The sequence below is a fragment of the Bos mutus genome, chromosome 3, assembly GCF_027580195.1.
Source record: "Bos mutus isolate GX-2022 chromosome 3, NWIPB_WYAK_1.1, whole genome shotgun sequence".
NCBI classification, from domain to species: domain Eukaryota; kingdom Metazoa; phylum Chordata; class Mammalia; order Artiodactyla; family Bovidae; genus Bos; species Bos mutus.
Genome location: NC_091619.1, coordinates 678,236 through 705,760, shown reverse-complemented (window position 1 = coordinate 705,760; position 27,525 = coordinate 678,236). Strand labels below are relative to the sequence as shown.

The 27,525-nt window shown below is 40.1% G+C and overlaps 1 protein-coding gene and 1 long non-coding RNA gene across 2 annotated transcripts in view; one reads left to right on the top strand and one right to left on the bottom strand.

Moving 5' to 3' along the window:
* Positions 1-860: 860 nt before the first annotated feature.
* On the bottom strand, positions 861-23,661 carry LOC138986357 (uncharacterized). Its single transcript, XR_011463188.1, has 3 exons — positions 23,535-23,661; positions 12,716-12,781; positions 861-1,586 (listed from the first exon to the last, which is right to left on the bottom strand). It is a non-coding gene; the product is annotated as an uncharacterized lncRNA (long non-coding RNA).
* LOC102265609 (Fc receptor-like protein 3) overlaps positions 22,105-27,525 on the top strand; it is a 43,286-nt gene continuing 37,865 nt past the window's right edge. Inside the window, exon 1 of the mRNA XM_070365694.1 lies at positions 22,105-22,228. Within this exon, the coding sequence (XP_070221795.1) occupies positions 22,132-22,228 (97 nt within the window). The 5' untranslated portion in view covers positions 22,105-22,131. The remainder of the gene's footprint in view (positions 22,229-27,525) is intronic.

Here is a 27,525-nt window from a genome sequence, read left to right as displayed (position 1 = left end):
AACTTTTCCTCAAACTGTTTTTGCTACATTCCCAAGTAATGGTGTGTTATGTTTTTATTTTATTTTTCCTAAAGATATTTTGTTGACTTCCCTTTTGTTTTCTTCTTTGCTCCATTGGTTGTTCATAAGCATGTTGTTTAATTTCCATGTATTTGTAAAATTTCAGCTTTCCTCCTGTGATTGATGTCTAGTTTCTTATCATTACAGTAGGAAAAAAAAAACTTGATATAATTTATTTCTCCTAAAATTTGTTGAGAACTTGTATTGTGGCCTAACATATTATCTAGCTTAGAAAATGTTCCATGTGTGCTTGAAAATGGTGTATATTCTTTTGCTCTTGGATGGAGTGTTCTATATATGTCTGTCAGGTCTATTAAGTCTATAATGTTGTTCCAGTTTGCTCTTTCCTTATTGATTCTCTGGATGATCTGTTCATTGTAGACCCTGGGTAGTTAAGTCCCCAGTTATTGCATTGGTGCTTATTTCTCCTTTAGTTCTGTTTGTATTTGCTTTATGTATTTATTTGGGTACATAAATACAATTGTTATATCTTCTTGGTAAATTGACCCAGAAGGCAATGGCACCCCACTGCAGCACTCTTGCCTAGAAAATCCCATGGATGGAGGAGCTTGGTAGGCTGCAGTCCAAGGGATCGCTAAGAGTCGGACACGACTGAGCGACTTCCCTTTCACTTTTCACTTTCATGCATTGGAGAAGGAAATGGCAACCCACTCCAGTGTTCTTGCCTGGAGAATCCCAGGGATGGGGGAGCCTGGTGGGCTGCTGTCTATGGGGTCGCACAGAGTTGGACACTACTGAAGCGACTTAGCAGCAGCAGCTGCAGACTATAAAATGACCTTCTTTGTCTTTCAGTTCATCCCACCCTTTCCGTCCCCCACTATGTCCAAAAGTTATAGCTTTTGACTTACAGTCTATTTTGTCTGCTATAAATATAGCTTCTTTATTTTGGTTTCATTTACTCAGAATTTGTTTTTTCATTCTTTTATTTTGTTCTGTGTGTATCTTTATAATTGATGTGTCTGTCTTCTGAGCAGCATAGAGTTAAGCCTTGTTTTATTATCCATTCAGCCACTTGATTGAAGAATTGAATTTAAATTTAAATAATTACAGATGTGTAAGAACTTACAAATGCCATCCCTTGTGGCTCATGGACAGACATCTTGATGGATTCTGTGATGCAGTTAGTAACATTTATGTCCCTCTGGTCCCCTCTGAGAGTCCTTTCTGATACTTTCTGAGTTGCTCCCCACCACTGTCACACAGCACACCTAAATATTACCCTTCAGTCTATCCAACATCTGAGTTTTTGCTTCAATAGTGTGTTGAAAATTCTCTGCTGCACTCCTGGATGTCCACAAGGCTCTCTTGTTCTTTGGTGATTGTCTAAGTTGGTGGTCTTAAAGGAAAGACAGAAGAAAATTCTTATTCTGCTATGATGATAGTATCACTCTGGTCCAGTTTCTTTCTTCATGAATTTTTACTTTCTAGTTCTTTTTGCTACAGACTGTGAGTTCATTTTCCCAAAAGGTACAAATGCAGAACTGTGAGGTGAATGAACTGAGAGCCTGTGATAGATAGTGAAGTAAGTCAGAAAGAGAAAAACAAATATCTTATATTAACACATATATATAATCTAGAAAAATGGTATTGATGAACTTATTTGCAGGGTAGGAATGGAGACACAGATGTAAAGAACAAGGTTTGTCTCCTGATTCAATATGGACTTTAAGTGTGAAGCCCATAAAAATTATTCAGTGTAATATTTTCTCCCCCACTCCTCCCCAGGGGAACAGTAATGTAATTTACATGTTTAGCACTCTGTTTTCACTTCCTTTTTAAAATCTATAATATGGGAATTTCCCTTCTTACCTGTTTGGCTATGCATTTTAAAAATTAGGTAAAATTTATCCATCCCTGAATGAATGTATGAATGCTTTTTCTGACTGGGGATTATACCTATGTGCACTGGGAAACAGTTGCTAGGAGAGCATGTTAGAAGAGTGAGCAAAAACCTCTAAAGGGAAATCGAGATTGAAAGCCAGGATATAATTTGGATCTTAGTGCTTATTTATTTTTCTGTCACAAACTGATATTTAGCTACCAGGAAGACATCCATAGAAAGCTGCTGTAGGTGATGCTATTAAGGGATGGGATAGTCAATGACCCATGGTCCACAGTTCTCGGTAATTGTCCTTCCCACATGGAAAGTCATAACCCATTCATCTTCTGGGAAATCCACAAACATACAATTAAAATAGAAAGTAGAAAGCTTCAAAATGAATTGTCTGATTCTTGGGGGCCCCTCTGCACCTGCCATCCCCAGGAAGTCTAGGCCACTAACTAGGTGGTATTTTTACACATAGAGGAAGGGCAGCTCTCTGTTGCAGATGCTACTCAGATATCTGTCAAGAGCCTCAGTAAGTCATCCTGTGCCTCTGTCTCCCCTCAGACTCCAAGTCTAGGCTTACCTCTGCTCCCCACCACAAGAATGGCAATGCCTTCTGTAGAAGGGGTTTGTAGCAACTTTTATTAATATTGAGGAAACTGGTACTCTTTGTAAAGAGGAAAAATTTGAGCTCTGTAAAACTTCAGTCTCTTAAAAAATCATTATCTGAAGCCAAAACTTACTTCTGCCCTTCTCTAATTGAGCAAATATGGGGATAACTCTTTTAGGAGCTGGATCTCTGGAGCATTCTTTCTTTCTTTTTCTTTCTTTCTATTTCTTTTTTTAAAGTATTTGGTTGTGCTAAGTCTTAGTTGTGGTACACAGGATCTTTAGTTGCAGCATGTGGGGTCTAGTTCCCTGACCAAGGATTTGAACCCAGGCCCTCTACATTGGGAGTGCTGAGTCTTACCCACTGGACCATCAGTGGGAAAATCCCTAGAGTATCTCCATCTTTACATCTGCCAAGGAGGTAACAGAGAACAACTTCCAGGCATTCTTAGTCTGAATTCTGTGTCATGCTATTTGGCCTGTATAGGGCCCCAGTAGATTTATAGAAATTAGTTAATTGAATTATAGAGAATCTGCTGGGCAGGGGGGCCTGTTTCTGCCTAAATAATAGCTACCAATTCTTCTCCAGGAAGTCTTCAACAAACATTACTTTCTGTGCATGCATGAGAAGTAACTTCAGTCGTGTCCGACTCTATGCGATCTTATGGACTATAGCCTGCCAGGTTCCTCTGTCCATGGGATTCTCCAGACAAGAATACTGGAGTGGGTTGTCATTTCCTTACCATTTCCATATCTCCAAAAGTATGTATTTATTAGCGTGGACATAAAATTCCTAAGTCAAGACCTATCAAGAGACACATATCATGTTGTTCAAAATAATTATAGTAACTATTAAAATTACTACCACAACTACTACCACACAATGACGATGACCTTGCCAATGACTACTTCTATAGCCAAGTGTACTTCATATATATATATATATATATATATATTTTTTTTTTTTTTTTTTTCCTGTGATCAAGTATGGATGTGAGAGTTGGACTGTGAAGAAGGCTGAGTGCCGAACAATTGATGCTTTTGAACTGTGGTGTTGGAGAAGACTCTTGAGAGTCTCTTGGACTTCAAGGAGATCCAACCAGTCCATTCTGAAGGAGATCAGCCCTGGGATTTCTTTGGAAGGAATGATGCTCAAGCTGAAACTCCAGTACTTTGGCCACCTCATGCGAAGAGTTGACTCATTGGAAAAGACTCTGATGCTGGGAGGGATTGGGGGCAAGAGGAGAAGGGGATGACAGAGGATGAGATGGCTGGATGGCATCACTGACTCGATGGACGTGAGTCTGAGTGAACTCCGAGAGTTGGTGATGGACAGGGAGGCCTGGCGTGGTGCGATTCATGGGGTCGCTAGGAGTCGGACACGACTGAGAGACCTCAATTTCATTTTCCACTTTCATGCATTGGAGATGGAAATGGCAACCCACTCCAGTGTTCTTGCCTGGAGAATCCCAGGGACGGGAGAGCCTGGTGGGCTGCCGTCTATGGGGGTCTCACAGGGTCGGACACGACTGAAGCGACTTAGCAGCAGCAGCAGCAGCAGCAGCAGCAGCTCACTTTGGTTAACCTCCCCCCTCCCACCACACACAATTTCACTTTCGCTGTTACAGTCTTAAGCATTAAGTTACCCTTTCTCCCACTGTACTACTTAGCTTCCTAATCTGGCTGCAGTTTCCAAGTTTAAGTGTGCTTTCAGTCTGTGTCTTTCCACATGCAAATGTCTGCCATCTGTCAGATACAAAACAGCATCCAGGAACTTCCTTGATGGTCCAGTGACTAAGCCTCCACACTCCCTATGCAGGGGGCCTAGGTTTGGTCCTTAGTTGGGGAACTAAATCCCACATGCTGCAACTAAGAGTTCACAAGCCATAACTAAAAGATTCTGCATGCTGCAACTAAGATCTGATGCAGCCAAATAAGTAAATACATGTTTAAAAAAATCAGCACCCAGATGGAGCATGTCAATCATCTCAGAGGACTTGTTGCCACCATTGTGGTCCATCCACCTCACTATGACAATGACCATCTCTAACAACTCATTATTTCTCCTTTCCACCTACAGCACTCACCTTCACACAAACCGTGAATTTTATCCCACACCATTTGTGGTAGCACCTTAGGAAATATTAATTTCCAAATAAATAGGCTACATTTTTGTATAGGACATATTGGAATTAATGAAAGGTTGTGAATATTTTTACACATGGACATCACCAAATGGTCAACACCAAAATCAGATTGATTATATTCTTTGCAGCCAAGTTAAAAAAAAAAAAAAAAATTGAACACTGATTATATTCTTTGCAGCCAAAGATGGAGAAGCTCTATACAGTCAACAAAAACAAGACCAGGAGCTGACTGTGGCTCAGATTATGAACTCCTTATTACCAAATTCAGGCTTAAATTGAAGAAAGTAGGGAAAACCACTAGATCATTCAGGTATGATCTAAATCAAATCGCTTATGATTATACAGTAGAAGTGAGACATAGATTTAAGGGCCTAGATCTGATAGATAGAGTGTCTGAGGAACTATGGAATAAGGTTCGTGACATTGTACAGGAGACAGGGATCAAGACCATCTCCCTGGAAAACAAATGCAAAAAAGCAAAATGGCTGTCTGGGGAGGCCTTACAAATAGCTGTGAAAAGAAGAGAAGGGAAAAGCAAAGGAGAAAAGGAAAGATATAAGCATCTGAATGCAGAGTTCCAAAGAATAGCAAGGAGAGATTAGAAAGCCTTCCTCAGTGATCAACGCAAAGAAATAGAGGAAAACAACAGAATGGGAAAGACTAGAGATCTCTTCAAGAAAATTAGAGATACCAAGGAAATCTTTCATGCAAAGATGGGCTCGATAAAGGACAGAAATGGTATGGACCTAACAGAAGCAGAAGATATTAAGAAGAGGTGGCAAGAATACACAGAAGAACTGTACAAAAAAGGTCTTCACGACCCAGATAATGACGATGGTGTGATCACTCATCTAGAGCCAGACATCCTGGAATGTGAAGTCAAGTGGGCCTTAGAAAGCATCACTATGAACAAAGCTAGTGGAGGTGATGGAATTCCAGTTGAGCTATTTCAAACCCTGAAAGATGATGCTGTGAAAGTGCTGCACTCAATATGCCAGCAAATTTGGAAAACTCAGCAGTGGCCACAGGACTGGAAAAGGTCAGTTTTCATTCCAATCCCAAAGAAAGGCAATGCCAAAGAATGCTCAAACTACTGCACAATTGCACTCATCTCACATGCTAGTAAAGTAATGCTTAAAATTCTCCAAGCCAGGCTTCAGCAATACGTGAACCATGAACTTCCAGATGTTCAAGCTGGTTTTAGAAAAGGCAGAGGAACCAGAGATCAAATTGCCAACATCTGCTGGATCATCGAAAAAGCAAGAGAGTTCCAGAAAAACATCTATTTCTGCTTTATTGACTATTCCAAAGTCTTTGACTGTGTGGATCACAATAAACTGTGGAAAATTCTGAAAGAGATGGGAATACCAGACCACCTGACCTGCCTCTTGAGAAACCTATATGCAGGTCAGGAAGCAACAGTTAGAACTGGACATGGGACAACAGACTGGTTCCAAATAGGAAAAGGAGTACGTCAAGGCTGTATATAGCCACCCTGCTTATTTAACTTCTATGCAGAGTACATCATGAGAAATGCTGGACTGGAAGAAACACAAGCTGGAATCAAGATTGCGGGAGAAATATCAATAACCTCAGATATGCAGATGACACCGCCCTTATGGCAGAAAGTGAAGAGGAACTCAAAAGCCTCTTGATGAAAGTGAAAGTGGAGAGTGAAAAATTTGGCTTAAAGCTCAACATTCAGAAAACTAAGATCATGGCATCTGGTCCCATCACTAATGGGAAATAGATGGGGAAACAGTGGAAACAGTGTCAGACTTTAATTTTTTGGGCTCCAAAATCACTGTAGATGGTGACTGCAGCCATGAAATTAAAAGACGCTGACTCCTTGGAAGGAAAGTTATGACCATCCTAGATAGCATATTCCAAAGCAGAGACATTATTTTGCCAACAAAGGTTCATCTAGTCAAGGCTATGGTTTTTCCTGTGGTCATGTATGGATGTGAGAGTTGGACTGTGAAGAAGGCTGAGCACTGAAGAATTGATGCTTTTGAACTGTGGTGTTGGAGAAGACTCTTGAGAGTCCCTTGGACTGCCAGGAGATCCAACCAGTCCATTCTGAAGGAGATCAGCCCTGGGATTTCTTTGGAAGGAATGATGCTCAAGCTGAAACTCCAGTACTTTGGCCACCTCATGAGAAGAGTTGACTCATTGGAAAAGACTCTGATGCTGGGAGGGATTGGGGGCAAGAGGAGAAGGGGATGACAGAGGATGAGATGGCTGGATGGCATCACCGACTCGATGGATGTGAGTCTGAGTGAACTCCAGGAGTTGGTGATGGACAGGAAGGCCTGGTATGCTGCGATTCATGGGTTTGCAAAGAGTCGGACATGACTGAGTGACTGAACTGAACTGTGAATATTTTGAAAAACTTCCTCAAATGTTGATGAAAACTTATACCTACCACTAACTCCTCCACCATCTTTTACTTTCTTCTCTCTCTACTCTGTTCCCTAATTTGCTTCCACCCATCAAAATGGTCAAGAAGAGGAGGAATTATAGGCCAAGTAGGAATACTTCTAGCAGGTAAGGACTTGATGATCGGTTCTGGTCTCAGGGAAAGAAAACTTATCCTATTTGAAACACAAAGAAACCATTTACACAGATAGTTAAAGTAGCATTGGATGGCTTCCCTGATAGCTCACTTGGTAAAGAATCTCGCCTGCAATGCAGATTCGATTCCTGGGTTAGGAAGATCTGCTGGAGAAGGGATAGGCTTCCCACTCCAGAATTCTTGGGCTTCCCTTGTGGCTCAGCTGGTAAAGAATCTGCCTGCAATGTGGGAGATCTGTGTTCGATCCCTGGGTTGGGAAGATCCCTTGGAGAAGGGAAAGGTTACCCACTCCAGTATTCTGGCCTAGAGAATTCCATGGACTCTGTGGTCCATGGGGTCACAAAGAGTCGGACACTACTGAACAACTTTCACTTTCTTTTCACTTTCCCCTTAGCAATATATCACAAACATCTTTTATTCCTATAAAATATTCTTCAGAAGAATAATTTTAATGGCAGCTTGGTAGTCTAATTTATTTTCAAACTGCCTTTGTTGGGTGTTTTTAGCATTTTCTTTTTACATGATTATAATGGTTCATAACATCACATATATACATCAGCATTTTCCAAAATAAAACTACATTTACAGTGAATGATATTAAATCTCACTATCAGTCAGTCTCCAGGTTACAAACATCTATGATTTTGTGATTTAAAGTTTCATGTTGCATAAGGTCCAAAAACACGACTTGCATCTGCCTGGACACCCTAGCAGACTGTTCTATATAACATTTATGAGGACTACATATTATCAGGATGAGAATGACAGTAGGCTTTAACATGATACATGCTTTGTAGGGTATAGCCATATTAAGACCAGTCTGTGGTACAAAAAGTAGTATGATTTAGAAATAGGGAAGGGGACAATGTTCACAATGATATAGAGAAAGTGCTTTGAATCTTAGTGAAAATCTCATTCTACAAACTTAGAAAAATCTCACCTAGGACTTAGGAAAATCTCATCTAAGAAACCTGAGCCATTTTAACAATGGCCCTTCTATCTTAAGGGAAGATTGAGAGACAATACTTCATAGTAAGACATCAAAGTGTTTAAAAGGCAGGCTATGGAACTGAACTGCCTGGGTTTGACTCCCAGTTGTTACTACTAGAAATTGACCATGTTGATCTTGATGGCTCTTTTTCTGGTGCCTCAGTTGCCTCTATTGCATGAAGGGTAGAGCTCGATTTTACAAGTTTGCTGCTACTGCTGCTAAGTCGTTTCAATCGTGTCCGACTCTGCAACCCCATAGACGGCAGACCACCAGGCTCCCCAGTCCCTGGGATTCGCCAGGCAAGAACACTGGAGTGGGTTGCCATTTCCTTCTCCAATGCATGAAAGGGAAAAGTGAAAGTGAAGTCACTCAGTTGAGTATTAAAAATAACTTGGTGAACATAAAGCTCTTTGAATGTATTCAGCTTATTAATAACCATATATAAGTGTTAGCTATCATCAGCGTTGAGGTGTGGAATTTCTCTGCCATTGAGAGGATCATCTTTAATTCTCTTGGCATCTACAGAAAAGAAGATAGTGGTGAGACATTGAAGAGCTCTTCTACTTCCTTTTTTTGCTAATTGTGAAAAACTTACTTTGAAAAGTAGTTTTCATTTCCTGACCGTGGAATTCGGCAGGTGGTTATGGGGACATCTCAAATAGCTGAACCAGGCCTTCACACTGTTATGATCATTGCTGATAATCTTTTGTGCGTTAACATGAATTTAGAACTGAAGTGGAAGCAGGATGAGATCTCCAGCTCCTGAAAGATCTAAGGATTTCTCAGAGCTCAGAGACCAATAGAAATGTTTGGGTCTCTGCTTCCAGCTTAGATTTCAAAGGCAGATGCAAAACAGTGGCCCCAGGAAAATCCTGTTGCAATACATCCTAATTCTAAATGCTCAGGGCAGGCCCCTTTACCATTTGTTGACCACGAATGGAGTGAATGAATGAATCTGTTTTATCTTAAATCTCAGAGAGTAATATGTTCTCATAAATAAAATTCTCATAACTTCAAAATTTCATAATGCTTAATACCTCTCCTTGAAAAGTATTTAGATAGTTATCAACAAGATTTTGGCTTAAAAGATGTATTGGGACCTTTAGCTAATGTTCCTTTGCTTAATCGTGGGCAATGGGAGAGAAGAGGGCTGCTGCTGAGAAGCAAGATTCCTTTTTTCTACATTCAGTAGGCACTAAATTCGGTAAGTCCCCTACATATGAACCTTCAAGCTGTGAACTTTCAAAGGTGTGAATGTGTTAGGGGAAGCACACTGATTGAAACCGCCCACCCTGGCCAGGCACCATAGTACCCATTTGCATGAGCTGTTTTATGACAGGAGATCCTAATAAGGAATATGGAACTAATAAGCCACCACCAACTGGAACAGTTCGGGAAAGGTCAAAAGAAGACACTGCATGTCCGTCCACTTCCCAGAATCCCTCTCTCTAGCATCCATCTTGGCTGAGCGATGCATGCGCCACCAGGAAAGACTGAATTAGAATGATTGGTGGCCAAAGACCACCTGGAAACTAATCCCATCACCATAAAACCTGAGACTGCGAGCCACATGGCAGAGCTGTTCTCCTGGCTTCCCTTACCCTACTGCTTTCCACCCGGGTGCCCTTCCCAATAAAATCTCTTGCTTTGTCAGCATGTGTCTCCTCGGACAATTCTTTTCCAAAGAGCCCAGTTTCGGGGCCTGGAAAGGGTCCCCTTTCCTGCAACAAATGTGCTTGCCCTCCATCTCCTATTGCTGATAATTCTTCAGAATGACCATGTGTCTATCATTGCTCCTTTGACTCTCTATCAGGAGTCAGCAAACTTTCTCTGTGAAAGACCAGAGAGTAAATAGTTTAGGCTTTTCAGGTCTCTGTTGTAACTTTGTAAACTCTGTCATTATAGCAGAAAAGCCACTATGGACCATGCGTAAATGAATGGGCACAACTTTGTCTCAATTACACTTGATTTACCAGAACATGCAGCTGATCAGCTCACAAGGCACTGTCTGCTGGTTCTGACAGTCATTATGCAATTCTGAATTTCTTCATATGTGTGATTCTTTTTTAACATTGTATGAATAAAGATAATTTCATCTTACTGCTTGATTTAAAACTGTGCTAAACAAAAGAGGTAAATGAAGACAATGTTTTATTCTATACACAGAAAATCCACATGAGCCAAGAGTAAATCTGAGGAGCTGGAGAATTGTTTCCTTGCTTATCCAATGATAACCACCAAGTGGGAGGGTCTTTGTGGGCTCTAAGGAATTGTACTGGGATAAACAAATTCCTATCTCACCTTTAACTGTGAGACATTAATGGAACAGGAAGTATAGGGACATTTACAGAAGTTTTAGCTTTCAGCTTCCTCAGGAGCAAGACTCATCTCTTGCATTCACTCTATCCTTTGAATAATTCTTAGTGACCTACTCAAAGGTTCAGTTAGGCAACTATACCCCAAGCCTGTGAAGTTGCTCATCATGAGCCCTTTCAATAGCATTTCAAACCATGACTTAGAATATTTCCTTCCTATCTTGGAAAGCATTATCCCTGGGAATTTTTTCCAGCTTCTAGGTGAAGACTCTAGTAATGGTTTAAAGATTGGCTTCATTGTAAGCCCCAAGGCCAAGTCCCCATGGGATCTAGTCTCCATCTATAAAGGAGAGAAAAATTCTTGAATTAACCTATTGTTACTACAATGCACATTTTCTGCTCTTCTGATTTTATTAAACAGATTGTCCCTCAATATTCAACAGGTAAGTCTGATTTTCCACCTGTATTAGTCAGTAAAAAACCACAAGTTTTTCTTAAAAATTAAAATTCTAAATTCCATAAGCTTCTTGTGGCATTTGGCTCTGGATTTACAGTGATACTTCAGGAGGTATGACATCTCTTATATGACTGACCTTCCCTTCCTTACACTGTACATCCAAATTCTGGTAATCATGGTGTAATTGGACAGTGGTAGGGATAATATTTTCATTTGAGGTATAGCTTAGTTCCTCACCTTGGGATCAAAATCCTCAACTATAATCCTAAAATATATTGCAGATGTGACAAACACAAAACATAGTTTGGTACCATAAATAAGTGAAGACACAGGGTGGAAATTAGATAATCCATGACCAATCTAAGAAGAGCAGCCCTTGGGGAGGACATTTGTATTTGGTAATGAAAAAAAAATTTTTTTTCACAATTATCAGTCACTTAAGAACTAAACCTTGGATTTAAACTCATATCTTCCTCATTATAGATTCAATGAATGGACAAAAAATTTTTGGAAACATTTAAGAAGAAAGTTCTGAGAATTGAAATTACTGGATCTTATTCTAGTAACCAGCTTATTCTGCAGTTATCCAGGCCACTTTGTGGTTTCATCTAGCTAGTTAAGAAGAAGGAACAGAACATGAATTTATAATATGGCATAGAGCCTTGAAAGATTGGAAGAAAGCATGAGCTATGGGAAAGCAAATGCCCACAAGGACAATGGTCCCCTGTGTGATGTCACCAATGCAGAAAGCTAAGAAGTAGGAGCTTTAGCAGAATACATTTTTCCATGTAAAAAGTTATTCCCTGCAATGGACTGACTGTTTTAGTCAGTTATCCACTCATGTGTTAAAACCATCTTCCCACAGTGATAGTATTTGGAGGTAGTATTTTTGTGAGGTAAATAGATTATAAGGGTAGAGTCTTCGTGAATGGGATTAGTCCCCTTATAAGAAGAGGTCAAAACTGGCTAGTTTTCTTCCTGCTGTATGAGAAAACAAGTCAGCAGTCTGCAACCTGGATAAGGGGCCTCAGCAGAACTAGACCATGCTGGCACCAAGATAGGGCTTTCAGGCTCTAGAACTGTGAGAAATATTTGTGTTATTGATAGGCCCCCCTGGTTTATGATGGGGGCTTCCCTGGTGGGAAGTTAAGGCTATTTACTCTGGCAACTTGGTGGCTCAGACAGTAAAGAATCTGCCTGCAATGCAGGAGACCTGGGTTCGAACCATGGGTTGGGAAGATTCCCTGGAGAAAGGAATGACAACCCACTCCAGTATTATGGTTTATGATATTTTGTTAAGTGCTAAGGAAGTTGTTCAGTCATGTCCGACTCTTTGCAACCCCATGGACTGTAGCCTACCAGGATTCTCTATGCGATTTTCCAGGCAAGAATACTGGAATGGGTTGGCATTTCCTTCTCCAGGAGATCTTCCCAATCCAGGCATTGAACCCGAGTCTCCCGCATTGTAGGCAGATGCTTTACCATCTGAGCCAACTGGGAAGTCAGCCCAAATTGACTAAGATATTCTCTCAGGAAAAATAAGATGCATGTCTGTCTGCCTAATGGGTTGCAACTACCATTTTGTCTAAAGGTGAAGAGATTGTGCCTAGTACCATCTCACTGCCTAAGAGTAAGGGAGTAGGTTAGACATTAGATTCTCTGCAGAAATGAGAAGTCCAGTCCCCACCCCTCCCCTCTCTTTCAGACTGTCTCACCTTCTTGGCTCCTTCTTCTGTCTTTGAATGAAACAGTGTGATTCTGGTACTCCAGAGAGAAAAGGCCTGGAAAACAAAGACTGCAACTTATGACAAAACTAGAAAAATTTTGTCCACAAACAAAAGAAAAGAGGTATTTTGTGAATAACTCACAAGAGTTATCTTGTGAAAGGAGTTATTTTTCACAAATGAAGTCTTAAGCTTTCCTGTCCAAAATTGGCAGTTGTGAGTGACAGTGGCAAATATTACTGTACTGTTACTCGGAGAAAATTCTAAAGAAAGAAATAGTAAAAAATAGTAGAGGGACTTCCCTGGTGGTCCAATGGTTAAGAGTCTGAGCTCCCAATTCAGGGGGTCCAGGTTCGAATCCTGATCAGGGAACTAGAAGCCACAAACTTGAACTAAGAGTTTACGAGCTGTAACAAAGGTTGAAGATCTCATTGCATGCCACAACTCAGACCTGGCACAACCAAAATAATAATAATAATAATAATAGCAAAGATTACTGTCTTTGGTAAAATCATCACTCCTGTGAAAGCTGGGCTGGACAGGAGACAGTGGTAGCAGAGCAGGTGAGAACCTCCTAGTGGAAACCTAACCATACATCAAATATGAATTGAAGTCCTTGTGGTGTGACCATACAAGGGAGACATGGTAGATGATATATGTCTTGTTATGAATATCCTCTTTGCTGGGATTGCTTTTCACTAGGTCCTTTTCAGCAGGAACTGTAAGTCGCACTCTTCTGAAAACCATTGTGATCCCTCTTTTCAGAACTGTTTCCATGTCTTAGGCTGACATTTAGCTCCTCTGGGCCCACTGATGGGGGCCCAGTGACCCTGACGTCTCTTGAGAGACCTAGTCTTTTTTGCAGAGCCCAGATGCCCAACTCTAATTTGCTTCTTAAGAGCCAGCAGGACCCTGGGATCAGACTAGAGCAGCTCCTCAGAGCTCCAGATATCCACCATACTGAATGAAGACTCAGGATCTTACTGGTGGCAGGCAGAGACAGTGATTCACAGTGTCAGAAGTCAGAGCCTCCAATCCTAAATTCATGAGCAGAATAAGTATCAGTGGAGCTGAGCATGGGGGAAAACATGAACACTGTAGCTTCAGCATGGGTTGCTAGTTTTCTGTTTCTTTGTGCAATTTCTGTCCTTGTGGAAAGTAGGAGTTGGACTAGAGACACTGCAAATTGCTGTTGGCATTTCATAAGAATAACAAATGCACCAAGCTCCTTATAATCTTTCTCTTTTTCATGAAAGTAATATCATCAATCAAATCGTCATTGATCACTCATTGTGTGCCCTGGCATTTAGCAGTGGGCTGGGGACTTTAAAAGGCAAGGCTTCTACTCTCCAAACGGCTCCATGTGCTGAACTGCAACACATATTTAGCTAAATGAAGTATCAGAGAAAGGAGAAACCAAAGTGAACAGGAGTGGTCAGAGGATGGGTGATGATTTGTGTTGTCCCTTAGAATTGGGAATAATAGATTAAGTGTTATTATTATTAGGAACAGTGTCTTTTTCAAGGTAGAATTGAGGCTACCAGTGACCCTCTTCATTCTATGTGAAAAGTGTATCTGCACAGTGACTCATCTAAAAAAAATGTTTCTTCTCTCATGGAGTGGATTCATCACAGTTATTTAATGATTGCCCCCCAAGAAATTAGCTAAGATCTGGGTCAGGTCATGCAAGCATCAGTATCCACATACTTCAAGGATAATTACCATGGATTCCATACTATTGTGTACTTATTATATGTTACATAGGCAATACCCATATTACGCCTCCTTGCATTAGAGAGTGAAATAAGTCTACCTTCTGGTCCCAGACTTTTTCATAGTCAAGGTTCTCACATGTCATTTTCTATTCAGATAAAAGTCCCAATCTGTGATGTAAGCTAAGATACTCAGGTCCCTAAAGGACAAGAGATTAAAGGAGGAGATCTCGTTCTGTTCTGCTCAGGGGCTGAAGATATAGGAAACATTACATTTTCCTAGCACAGAGAGGCCACAGGAACCCGTTTGGGACAGGAGTCCAGCATTCTCCATCAGCAGACCTGGAGATCCCAGCTGTGAAGGGCCGCCATGCTGGCCAGTATGACTGTGGAGCTGACAATGGCCACAATCCCACTCAGAGCAAGGTGATGAATATCCCTGTGAGAAGGAAGTTTCACGCTCTTTCATCTCACATAGAAATCCCCAAACCAAGAGCCAGGAGTCATGAGGAAATCCCAGGAGATCCCAGAGATCAGTGCTGTGGAGAACCAACAACAATTTGAGGATGGGTTTCCTTTACAAGTTAAACTGCTGACATCTTTCTTTCTTTTCATGGAATAAAACACAAAGGGGGCTGGCTTGGCATTAGAAACAAATAAGATGAGAAGGACAAATGATCATGTCTCCAGACAATATCCAGAATTATATTTCCCCAAACTTCTAATGATACTGTTGCAGAAACAGCTTCTGATAATGCTAGTGGGAATGAGGGAATGGAAGGAATTCATAACGGCTGAGAGCCAGGCTCTTTGCTGAGATCCTGGTATGGGAATTTGTGAGTCTAATGTATCACCAATCCTCTCTGATAGCCCCACTTTGGGTCTGTTAATTCCATCATCTTGTCCTGTCCTCACCCTCGGGGTTCCCAGGACCCAGACTGTCCTGGGGGATGTGGTGGAACTTTGCTGTAAGATTTGAAGCTGCTCCCACATCCTCCCAGTCCTGTACTGGCTTTATCATGAGGACATCAATCTGGGGAACAACTTAGCACCCTCTGGAGGAGGAGCATTTCTCAATCTCTCCCTGACCACCAAACATTCTGGAAACTACTGTAAGGCTGACGGAGCCCTGGGGGTCCAGCTCAGTGAACTGGTGCCACTCTTTGTCTCAGGTGGGTTGATGGTCCCTGGATATGGAAAGCAAAAGTGAAAGTTGCTCAGTCATGTCCGACTCTTTGCGACCCCATGGACTATACAGTCAATGGAATTCTCCAGGCCAGAATATTGGAGTGGGTAGCCTTTCCCTTCTCCAGGGGACCTTCCCAACCAGGGATGGAACTCAGGTCTCCCACATTGCAGGCAGATTCTTTATCAGCTGAGCCACAAGGGAAGCCCAAGAATACTGGAGTGGATAGCCTACTCTTCTCCAGTGGATCCTCCCAACCCAGGAATTGAACCAGGGTCTCCTGCATTGTAGGTGGATTCTTTACCAACTGAGCTATCAGGGAATCCCAGATACAAGGATAGTATTATAATCAATGACTTTTTATTGGTAACACATGGGAATTTAAGAAAAGAGGTGGAAGTATCTAGGTGATGTTGGCTAAGTGGGAGGAGTTGGAGAAAATGAGCTCATTCCAAGTTTGACTGCTTTTGTTCTCTCTGCACTAACCCGAGAAGTACACACTATATTTAGATAAAATTACATGAATTTATATTTACCATTCCTGCATAGTACCGGCAAGGATTCCAGGGCTCATCACCGATATAGATTGGATTTGAAAAAAAAAAAGAGAGAAAGAAAAAATAAAACCTTCCAAAATTTGCTCAATTATTTTTATGCTTCACAATTTTCTAAGGTTCCATGCAGTGGGCAATGTTGCTATATTACTAATTTTGCAATATGTCATTTTCCCCTGCATGTAGTCACTTGAGACTAAAATCATTAACACATTCCTCCATGCTTGACTTTTAAATAAAAAGTCCAATTATTAAATGTAATTTGACAATTTCAATAGACAAAATTAGTTTATACTCAATGGAGTAGGATATAATAAGGAGTTATATTTAAATAAATTAAAACAACTTAGTACAATATTTTCCCTTTTACTTATCCATTTCTTTTCAGTTACCCTCCTCATTACAAGAACAGAGACTCCTTTATGTATTCATGAATTTATTTTACAGATCATAAGTGGCCATCTACACGTACATAGCTGGTGGTTGATGCTGGGTATGGGTTGGGACCTCAACCAGAACAGTCAATTAGAGAGTGAATGTAAATGTGATCTGGATTCTCAGGTACTGTGGTGGCCTCAGGGTAGGCGTTTTTGTGTGTTGGCTTAGGCTTCCAAAAAAAAAAAAAAACGTGTGATAGTGAATCTACAACATCTCATCAACTAATTAAAAAATTACCAGTATCACTTCCACCACAATTTCACTGGAAATGCAGGAGATGCCAATTTGATCTCTGGGTGGGGAGGATCCCCTGGAGGAGGACATGGAAACCCACACCAGTATTCTTGCCTGAAAAATCCCATGGACAGAGGAGCCTGGCAGACCACAGTCTATGGAGTCAAAAAGAGTCAGATATGACTGGGCAGTTGAGCACAGTGCCCAACAAGGGCTTCCCAGGTGGCTCAGTGGTAAAAAATCTGCCTGCCAATGCAGGAGACATGGGTTCAATCCCTGGGTCAGGAATATCCCCTGGAGAACAAAATGGCAACCCACTACAGTCTTCTTGCCTGGAAAATACCATGGACAGAGGAGTCTGGTGGGCTACAGTCCATGGGGTTGAAAGAATCAGACACAACTTACTGACTAAACAATAACAACAACAGTGTCCAACAAACTTGTCTGGAATGCAAAGAGAGGGAGTATAGACTCCACTTCTAAATAAGGGAACTGTCAAAAATTTTAGAACCATATGTATATTTTAAATTGAAGTATAGTTGGTTTACAATATTGCATTAATTTCAGGTGTACTACACAGTGATTTGTCTTTGTTTTGCAGATTATATTCCATTATAAATTATTACCAGATATTGAATATAATTTCCATATTATACAGTAAACTCATTGCTTAACTATTTCATATATAATAGTTTGTATATGTTAATCCCATACTCCTAGTTTATCCTTCCCTCCCTCTCTTTCTTGTTTGGTATAGATTACTTTGTATTATTTTTTAGATTAGATGTATAAGTGATATAATTTGTCTTGGTCAGACATTTCACTAAGTGTAGTATTCTCCAGATCCATCCATGTCACTGCAAATGGCAGTATTTTATTCTTTTTTATATTACATCCATATTTTAAACATTTCCACACACTCACCAACATGAATTCCAATCCATGCCTCCCAACCTCACAGCTGAGTCATGCAGTTGTGTCTGACTCTTTGTGACTCCAAGGACTGCAGCACACCAGGCTTCCCTATCCATCACCAACTCCTGGAGCTTGCTCAAACTCATGTCCATTGAGTCAGTAATGCCATCCAATCATCTCATCCTCCGTCATCCCCTACTCCTCTTGCCTTCAATCTTTCCCAGCATCAGGGTCTTTTCTAATGAGTCAGTTCTCCGTATCAGGTGGCCAAAGTATTGGAGTTTCAGCTTCAGCATCAGTCCTTCCAATGAATATTCAGGACTGATTTCCTTTAGGATGGACTGGTTTCATTTCCTTGCAATCCAAGGGACTCTTGAGAGTCTTCTTCAAAAACATCAATTCTTCAGCACTCGGCTTTCTTTGTGATCCAACTCTCACATCCATACATGACTACTGGAAAAACCATAGCTTTGACTAGATGGACCTTTGTCAGCAAAGTAATGTCTTTGCTTTTTCACATGCTGTCTAGGTTGGTCATAGCTTTTCACTCAAGGATCAAGCATCTTTTAATTTCATGGCTGCAGTCACCATTTGCAATGATTTTGGAGCCCAAGAAAATAAAGTCTGTCACTGTTTCCATTGTTTCCCCATCTGTTTGCCATGAAGTGATGGGGCCAGATGGCATGATCTTCATTTTTTGAATGTTGAGTTTTAAGCCAGCTTTTTTACTCTCCTCTTTCACACTCATCAAGAGGCTCTTTAGTTCCTCTTTGCTTTCTACCATAAGGGTGGTGTCATCTGCATATCTGAGGTTATTGATATTTCTCTCAGCAATCTTGATTCCAGCTTGTGATTCACCAAGCCCAGCATTTCAGATGATGTACTCTGCATATAAGTTAAATAAGCAGGATGACAATAAACAGCCTTGACATACTCCTTTCTTTGTTTGGAACCAGTCCAGTGTTCCAGGTTCTAACTGTTGCTTCTTGACCTGCTTACTAGAAGTATAAAAGTAGGCACCTTTTATTAACCAACACTTTCATAAAGGTGTGTTTTTAGCATTTTCAGCATAAGTATATCTCTTTGTAGTATATTAGTTGTAAGTCCAAGAATCTAAAGAATTTCTTCAAATGATATACCATACTGATCCTCACTAATATCTACTAGCCAAAAATTATTACCAGTGACCAAGCTCTAGAGCCCTGCTGCATAACTGTGCATCCATTGTCAAAAACAATGTGTCATATAATTAAAAATTCATTAAGAAGATAGACATCATGTAACGTGTTTCTTCTATAATAGAAAAAGAAAGGAAGGGAGGAAGACAGGAAGGAGGAAAGAAGAGAAGGGAAGAAGAAAATAAAGCAAGCATGATGGAGAACACACCAGACTCTTTTCAGCTCCTGTGATACTATAGTTTAAGGAGAGAAAGGAACATCATACATGTTGAGTCCTGCCCCAGGCCACAGGTGAGATGTCTTGCAAGGCCACAGAAGCAGAACCCAAGGTCATCTCTGAAGCTGACTGAGACCCACGGTAACTTTTCCCAAAAGCTCTTGATTATCAGTAGCAAGCTTCCTGACTCCTAGTTAGGCAAAGATGTCCACTCCAGGAAACACCCTATAGTCTCCCAACCAATCACGTAATGCCAACCTTCCAGCAGGAATTTTCTTTTACTTGAGGCCATAAGAATTAGCTATTAACCCATAAAAACTGTCTGCTCTCCCTGGTCTTTCAGGAGGTTGGCCCCCTGTGCTCACAGTGCCCAACTTTATCTCTGCTCTTTATTCTTAATAAACTGACTCCTTTCTGCAGTACTCTGTGGCTGGAAATTCTTTTCCAACCTGCACTTGGACTGCCTCAACAATGCAATCACATAAATACATACAGAAAAACAAAATTTGGTAACTGTCATGGGGGGAAAGCATAGAAAGACATTTGTTTAAAGAGAACTTCTTTCCCTTGTAGCCTCAGGATGGGCTCCTCAAAGAAGGGAAACTTGATCAGAGATTTCTCTAAGATAAAAATGTCTTTGAATGGCCATAACTTTCTATCCTACTGAGAACCATCTGTCTCTATGTGTAGAGCATGCTTTCCCAGCAGAGGTGATATCAACCTCAAGGCAGCAAAAATTGGTCCTTGTAGAGGTGAAAAAAAAATCTTATTTTTTATGTATAAAGCATATATAATAAATACATAAAGATATACAGCATATCTGTGCTATTGCTTCATACAGTAGGGAGGTGGTTAGGGGAAAAAAAAAAATCTAAATAGACCCTTTGGGATGTGCTAATGAAATAAATGTCAAGAAATCCTGGTCTAGAGTTTTTCATAGTTTCTTTAAAAAATAATTATTAAATGCCTCCCTGCAAGAGAGAATTGGTAGAGGCACAGGGGATACAATGTTGGGTAAGATAAGCATGGGCCTTTAAATGTTAGCTCAGGAAAAGACATAAAAGCAAGCAAGAAAACAGAGGAAACAATTACAAATTATGATAAATGCTGTGGGAAAAGGGTACAGAGGCCTGAGATAGGAAATAAGCAGCTGAGACCTCTTCAATTGAAAGGTTAGGGCTCTGGCTTTAAAAACAGAAGTTTTGCAGAATGAGGCCTAACACCTGGTCTTTCCTTTGTAAGGCAGAAGCCTAACGTAAGCTTTGTTTGCTGAGGCATCCACTTCTAAGAACTGCTTTGAATAAACATGTTTCCAGCCACTGGATAAGAAGGCAGCATGAAAGCCCATCCCCCAATCCCAGACTTCCTAGTTTTAGAGACATTGATTGATTTTCATAACTGACAATCTGGGCTTGATTCCCCCCCGCCCCCACCCCGCTCTCTCTTCTTGTGCTCCACCCTCCCCTCCCCCCCCTCCTCCGGTCAATAAAAGCAGAACCCCAGGCCTTTGACCTCATAGTGTAGCCTCAGGCGAGCCATATTGCTTTCCCGGATTCTGTGAGTAATAAACTTTTCTTTTTCAAACTTTCTTCGTGCTTATTGCTGAGGGTTGTCAACTACAAACTGGCACTTGCCATCTACCTCTACGAGGATCAAATCGTGTGCTGCTGCAGCTGCCAATTTTCAACACCCTCTGAAAGGAGTTCAGGGTGGAGATCAGAAATGAGGCACTCTGTGCTCAATGCGGGTGGGACTGGCCGGACAGGTCTTCAGATAGTTAGGTATTTTCAAGAGCTGATTTTATGAGCCTAATTCTTGTATCTGCTCACATCTAGAAAAGCACATGGCGATGACTATTCCTTATGACCAGCAGAAAGCTTCACGTGACTAGTAGAAACCTTCTGTGAAAATATATGCTTGATTGTAGATATCCCCCCTTCACCAAAATCACATATATACTGACCTTTCCCCACTGCCTCTTTGGAGAAGTTTCTCAGAGCTATCTGACATGCTGACTCCTGGGCTGCAGTCCTTATTTTGCCCCCCAGTAAAGCTGAACTCAATTTTCATAATGTGCTTTTTTTCTTTTTAAGTCGACAGGGTGTCTTGAGATCATAATCAGAACCACAAGTTTCTGCGCAGCCACACCACTGGTTATATAGGCTGAGTGTGCATGTGCTAAGTCCCTTCAGTTGTGTCTGACCCTTTGAGACCCCATGGACTGCAGCCATCAGGCTCCTCTGTCCATGGGATTCGACACTCCATGGAGTGGGTTATCATGCCCTCCTCCAGGAGATCTTCCTGACAGAGGGACTGAACCTGTGTCTCTTATGTCTCTTGCATTGGCAGGCGTGTTTTTTACCACCAGTACCACCTGGGAAGCCCAGTTATAGGCTGAGGTGGGCACAAAACAGTTTCTTATTTAATGCGTGTTCATTTACCTCCTAATTTGCCTAGATCTAGGAGGAATTTAGGGACAGACCCTTTAGCTAGTCTGTGAATTAAAAAAAAAAGTCCTCTTCAAAAACTTCATGCCAATGTGTATTAGGTCAAAAGATTTTCATGTCTGCTTTGACACTTTGATTCTTTGTGAGTCACACTACAAATCATAGTGGGACATCACAATCTATATTAGGAGCCTCATGCAGAACCAAAAGTTGTATGAATTCAAGGTAATGAAGGGTTTTCCATTTTAAAAAATGGAAAAAAAAAGTTATTTAAATACTAGCAAATCCATAGCATGACCAAAGAACCCAGCACAACCTTGGAGACAATTCTCCTAAGAGCTGAGCTGTTGAAAGATGACTGTCAACATCTGAAAATGCACAGCTGCCGGGGTTGAAATACAAACAACATTTTAAAAGGTAGCTGTGTTAATTTTTCAAAACCCAAGGTGAAATATGATTCTTTCACTTCCCCTTTTCTGATTCTTGCAGATCTCCTCTGAGTACCTCCCTTCTGTCTTCTTTGTGGATGGGAAATAAGCCCAGCTTTGGTGAGACAGATTTGCCCTGCCCTCAGCCACGCCAGTTCCCCATGCTTCTGTGGCTTCTGCTGCTGCTGACCCTGTGTGAGTAGATGGGTTGGACTGGACAGTGGCCTCTGTTCCTAATACCAGCCAGGGAAAAACCAAGGAGCTTCTGCCTCTGCTCCCACTCAGGGTTCAGAGACATATAGCAAGTGTCAAGCAAAAGAAAAATGTACAATGTAAATGTGAATTAAGGTTTATTCAGGAACCTTACTGAGGACCATCAACCAGAAGACAGCCTCTCAGATAGATCTGAGGAACTGCTCTGAAGAAGTAAGGCAGAAGCCAGGATATATATCAACTTTTTTCTGGGAAAAACATGTAGTCAAGCATCAAAAGATCACTGCTAATCACAAAGAACAGGAATCTCAAGTTAGCAATTTAAATGCTTTTCGATGTATGGGAAGATGAAAAAGCCGAGTCATTTGAATTTGTTTTTTCTTAGTATGCATCTTAACTATCTAAGGATGAGTAAATCTAAAGCACAGAATGTTCTCTGGTTTTTTTTTTTTTCATCCTGAATTGTCCTCAGAGCCTACTGCCAGTGGGCAACCGCAGCAGCTAATGGCTTGATCCTTGTAGAACTGGAATAGCAAGCAACAGTTTTTTCCTTACAGTGCTCTTTGTTGGTCATAAATTTGACCAAGGTTTGGGAGGCATTTCATGATAGATTTATCCCATGGTGCTAAGAATACTTATTCCTAATTAAGGCAAAGATCTCCATGATAGGGCATTCATGTACTATATCTGGATTAGGCCCTGTTAGTAACTTATAGTTCTCTGGATCATCTATTTTACTAATCTATTATGATCCAGGAAATGTTTTTCTCTTGTTACTTTTTCCCATGTCTAGAGTTGCACGATTACAATTATTCTGTATAGAGTTATATGTGTAATCATTGCTTCAAGACTTTTAGCCATCATTAATTTTGTTGGAGGCTTCATTACACACATTAGGTAGGTAATTCAAGAGACAACAATTTTACAAAATAGACAGAATATAAGTAATAGTGCTAGGAACATTAACAGGGTCAGACTAGAGCAGAAAGAGATACAAAGCATCTCTTTGTAGTTTGAAAACAACAAAGAGAGAACAGATTAAAATGATTTGTATAACGAGGTATAACCTGAATCACAATAAGCCATAAAGTCCAGAGGGGGCCCAGCTGGAAAAGCCAAATTCTGGAGGATCAGGTAGAGAGAAAAAGATTAATGTTTCATATTTGTTTACAAAGGTATACATTATCAATTGGTTGTAAGTCATAGTGTTAAAGGAAAGGTTTTCTAGAAAACTAAGGATTAAAAGTCAGCAATACTTCAGAAAAAGATATAAATTATAGGGACTTACCTGGCAGTCCAGTGGTTAGAAGTCAACACTTCTAATGCAAGGGGTGCAGGTTCGATCCCTGTGGGCTGCAGTCCATGGGGTCGCTAAGAGTCGAACAGGACTGAGCGACTTCACTTTCACTTTTCACTTTCATGCATTGGAGAAGGAAATGGCAACCCACTCCAGTACTCTTGCCTGGAAAGTCCAATGGACGGAGGAGCCTGGTGTGCTGCAGTCCATGGGGTCACTAAGAGTCGAACGCGACTGAGCGACTTCACTATCACTTTTCACTTTCAAGCATTGGAGAAGGAAATGGCAACCCACTCCAGTGTTCTTGCCTGGAGAATCCCAGGGACGGGGGAGCCTGGTGGGCTGCCGTCTCTGGGGTCGCACAGAGTCGGACACGACTGAAGCGACTTAGCAGCAACAGCAGCATATTAGCTATTTCAGTCCCATAAATTGATTCTTATTGATCTGGATGAAATTATCATTTTTTTTGTTTATTTTGTAATTTCTTACCCAGTTCAGTGGTATGATCTAAAAGTCTCAGAAAACTTGTTTGTTAAAAAGTCCTTTTTGTGAATCTTCTTAAAGATCTTCATTTTGTAAAACCATCAGAGTAAAACAATGACTGTCTATAAGAGGCAACAGATTTTAAATGGCATGGTTAAATATCGGATTGCAATGTAACTGACAAAGAATATACAATATTTTGCAACATACAATATTTTGAGATAATAGAATGATGACTAATAACATTATACCAGGATATATCAAATTTTTAGAAATTTCATAGAATTTTTGGAATCTCTATGTTAATGACATATATCCATATAATAAAACCTAAGAAGTTTTATCACCACTTATTTGGAAAAGACCCTGATGCTGGGAGGGATTGGGGGCAGGAGGAGAAGGGGACGACAGAGGATGAGACGGCTGGTTGGCATCACTGACTCAATGGACATGAGTTTGCGTGAACTCCGGGAGTTGGTGATAGACAGGGAGGCCTAGCGCTGTGATTCATGGGGTCGCAGAGAGTCGGACACGACTGAGCGACTGAACTGAACTGATTTGACAATATTTCCCATGTATTAATAATTTAACATACCCAACAAACCTAATTAGTTTAATACCTCTCTTTACTTTGAAACATCTCAAAGTTAGCTAGAAGTCTAAAGAACTTCATGTGGAATTTGACTTGAGAAGTTCATCAAAGATATTAAAAGGTTTTTAAAATATTTGGTTAAGTAGAACCATAGGTCACTGTGAAACAATTCTTATTCACCCAACTAAAGTGATAATAAAAGATTTTAAAGGCATATACAGACAGAAAGTTACAACAAATTACTTAGAAGGTAAAGAAACTTTACAATCCATTAACAAAAGCAGATCAATATTCCAAAAAAAAACTGTTCTCTGAACATAAAAAAAAAAATTCTAGCTTTGTACCAGCTTACTTTTAATATTTAAATTTATTTACTCAAATTTTATTTTAATCTTAGCCAGTCCTGACCATGCACAAAACTCTTTGAAGCTCGTTTCCCACAAACCTTCTATAACTTTCTTTTTTGCTTTCAGATTTTGCCCAGGGATTTTTCTTTCTTTCTTTCTCTCTGGAATAAAATGACTGTTTTTTCCCATAACAAAATGAATGTCCATTCTTTAATCCTTTTCCTTTTACACAAAGATATTGCCTTTAATAATTTTAGTACTTTAGATTATATATAAATTAGAATTCTTAACTTTTAAGTACCTTAATTTCTAGTAGACACTAAGAAGTAAGAAATGATGAACTGTCTCTTACATTAGCATTCTGTAGATTGGAAAACATAAATATTATTTATGATTCCTAAAAATTTGTGTTTTTTATAGGATATTTTTAGTGTGGCACCAAAATTTTTATTAATAGTTCCAAGTATCTTTAGTTTCTCTGTAAAATGAAGCCTATATTTAGTAATTAATATTTCATTATTTTATTTGCAAATGATCTGATATTTAATAAATTTTCCTCATTTGAATTCACTTAGAAAAATTCTAAAGTTTTAAGAAATCAAAAATCTGGAAAAAATATTTTCAAGTAGATGTACCATAAAACACAATTATTTCTTAAGTGTTCACCTCAAAGTTCTTACCCCATTTGTAAATATTAAATTAATCTGTTTTCAACAGTTCTATTTAGCTTACCCATGAAAACTTTATGAGACATGAGACCAAGTCACCCATCATCCCAAGCTATTTTTCTTGCTGATAAATTTTATAACAGAGATAATATGATCTTATTTGAATTTTAGTAAACCTAAGTGTAATAAAAGTAAGACATATCTGTATTAATTAAACAAACTTGAATATAATACCAAATATTAATTTAATATCAAATATTTCCCAGATTGTGTGAATTTTAAATTCACTTGGGTAAGTTTCTAAAACATTTAAAAATATTTAATTTGTAAGTATCTACTTTTAAGTCTATTAGATAGAGATTTGTTATAAATTTAATTTTGATAATATTATCTGAAGGTAAAGATATATCATCTGTATAACATACTTAATTCAGTTCAGTCGCTCAGTTGTGTCTGACTCTTTGCGACCCCATGGACTGCTGCACGCCAGGCTCCGCTGACCATCACCAACTCCCGGAGCTTTCTCAAACTCATGTCCATCAAGTCGGTGATGCCATTCAATCGTCTCATCCTCTGTTGTCCCCTTCTCCTCCGGCCTTCAATCTTTTGCAACATCAGGGTCTTTTCCAGGGAGTCAGTTCTTCATATCAGGTAGCCAAAATATTGGAGCTTCAGCTTCAACATCAGTCATTCCAATGAATATTCAGGACTGATTCCCTTTAGGATGGACTGGTTGGATCTCCTTGCAGTTGAAGGGACTCTCAAGCGTCTTCTCCAACACTATAGTTCAAAAGCATCAATTCTTCAGTGCTCAGCTTTCTTTATACTCCAACTCTCACACCCATACACAACTACTGGAAAAACCATAACTTTGACTAGAGTGACCTTTGTTGGTAAAGAAATGTCTCTGCTTTCTAATACTCTGTCTAGGTTGACCATAGCTTTACTTCCAGGGAGCAAGAGTTTTTTAATTTCATGGCTGCAGTTACCATCTACAGTGATTTTGGAGCCCCCCAAAATAAAGTCTCTCACTGTTTCTATTGTTTCCCATCTATTTGCCATGAAATGATGGGACCAGATGCCACGATCTTAGTTTTCTGAATGTTTTTTTTTTTTTCCACTCTTCTCTTTCACTTTCCTCAAGAGGCTCTTTAGTTCTTCATTTTCTGCCGTAAGGGTGGTGTCATCTGAGTATCTGAGGTTATTGATATTTCTCCCAGCAATCTTGATTCCATCCTGTGCTTCATCCAGCCTGGCATTTCATATGATGCATTCTGCATACAAGTTAAATAAGCAGGGTGACAATATACAGCCTTGATGTACACCCGATTTGGAACCAGTCTGTTGTTGCATGTCCAGTTCTAACCAGACATGCTCACAGATGTGTAAAGACATAACTGAGATTGCATAGCTTCATTTTAAAACTTTGTCATGAGGTATTACAATACAAATGTACCAATTTATAAATAACAATTGTTGTAAAAATTTTTTGCTCGGATGATGAAGGCTTTTTACTATTTGTGGAAAAGCCTTTGAGATTTGTATCTGTCCTTGATAAATCCTTAAGAAGGCCATTAATTAGATTTTGGGTGAGAGAAACTTTCCAGCAGCTTGAGTTATTTTGTTTGTTTTTGTTTTAGACAGGTAAAAAGTGGATTTATTTAGAGAGACACATATTCCACAGACAGAACACAGTCCATCTGAAAAGGCAAGGAAGGCAGTCCTGAAAGAAAGACACTCTACAGAGTGTGGGCCATCTCAGGAGGCAAGAGTGCCAGCAGTTTGAGTTTTAAAAGATCTCTTTTTTCCTTTTTTCCCCTCTTCAGCTTCAGATTCAACCTGATTGATTTAATTAGGCTCAGTCTCAGGTCACTGTTGAATTGTATTTTCTG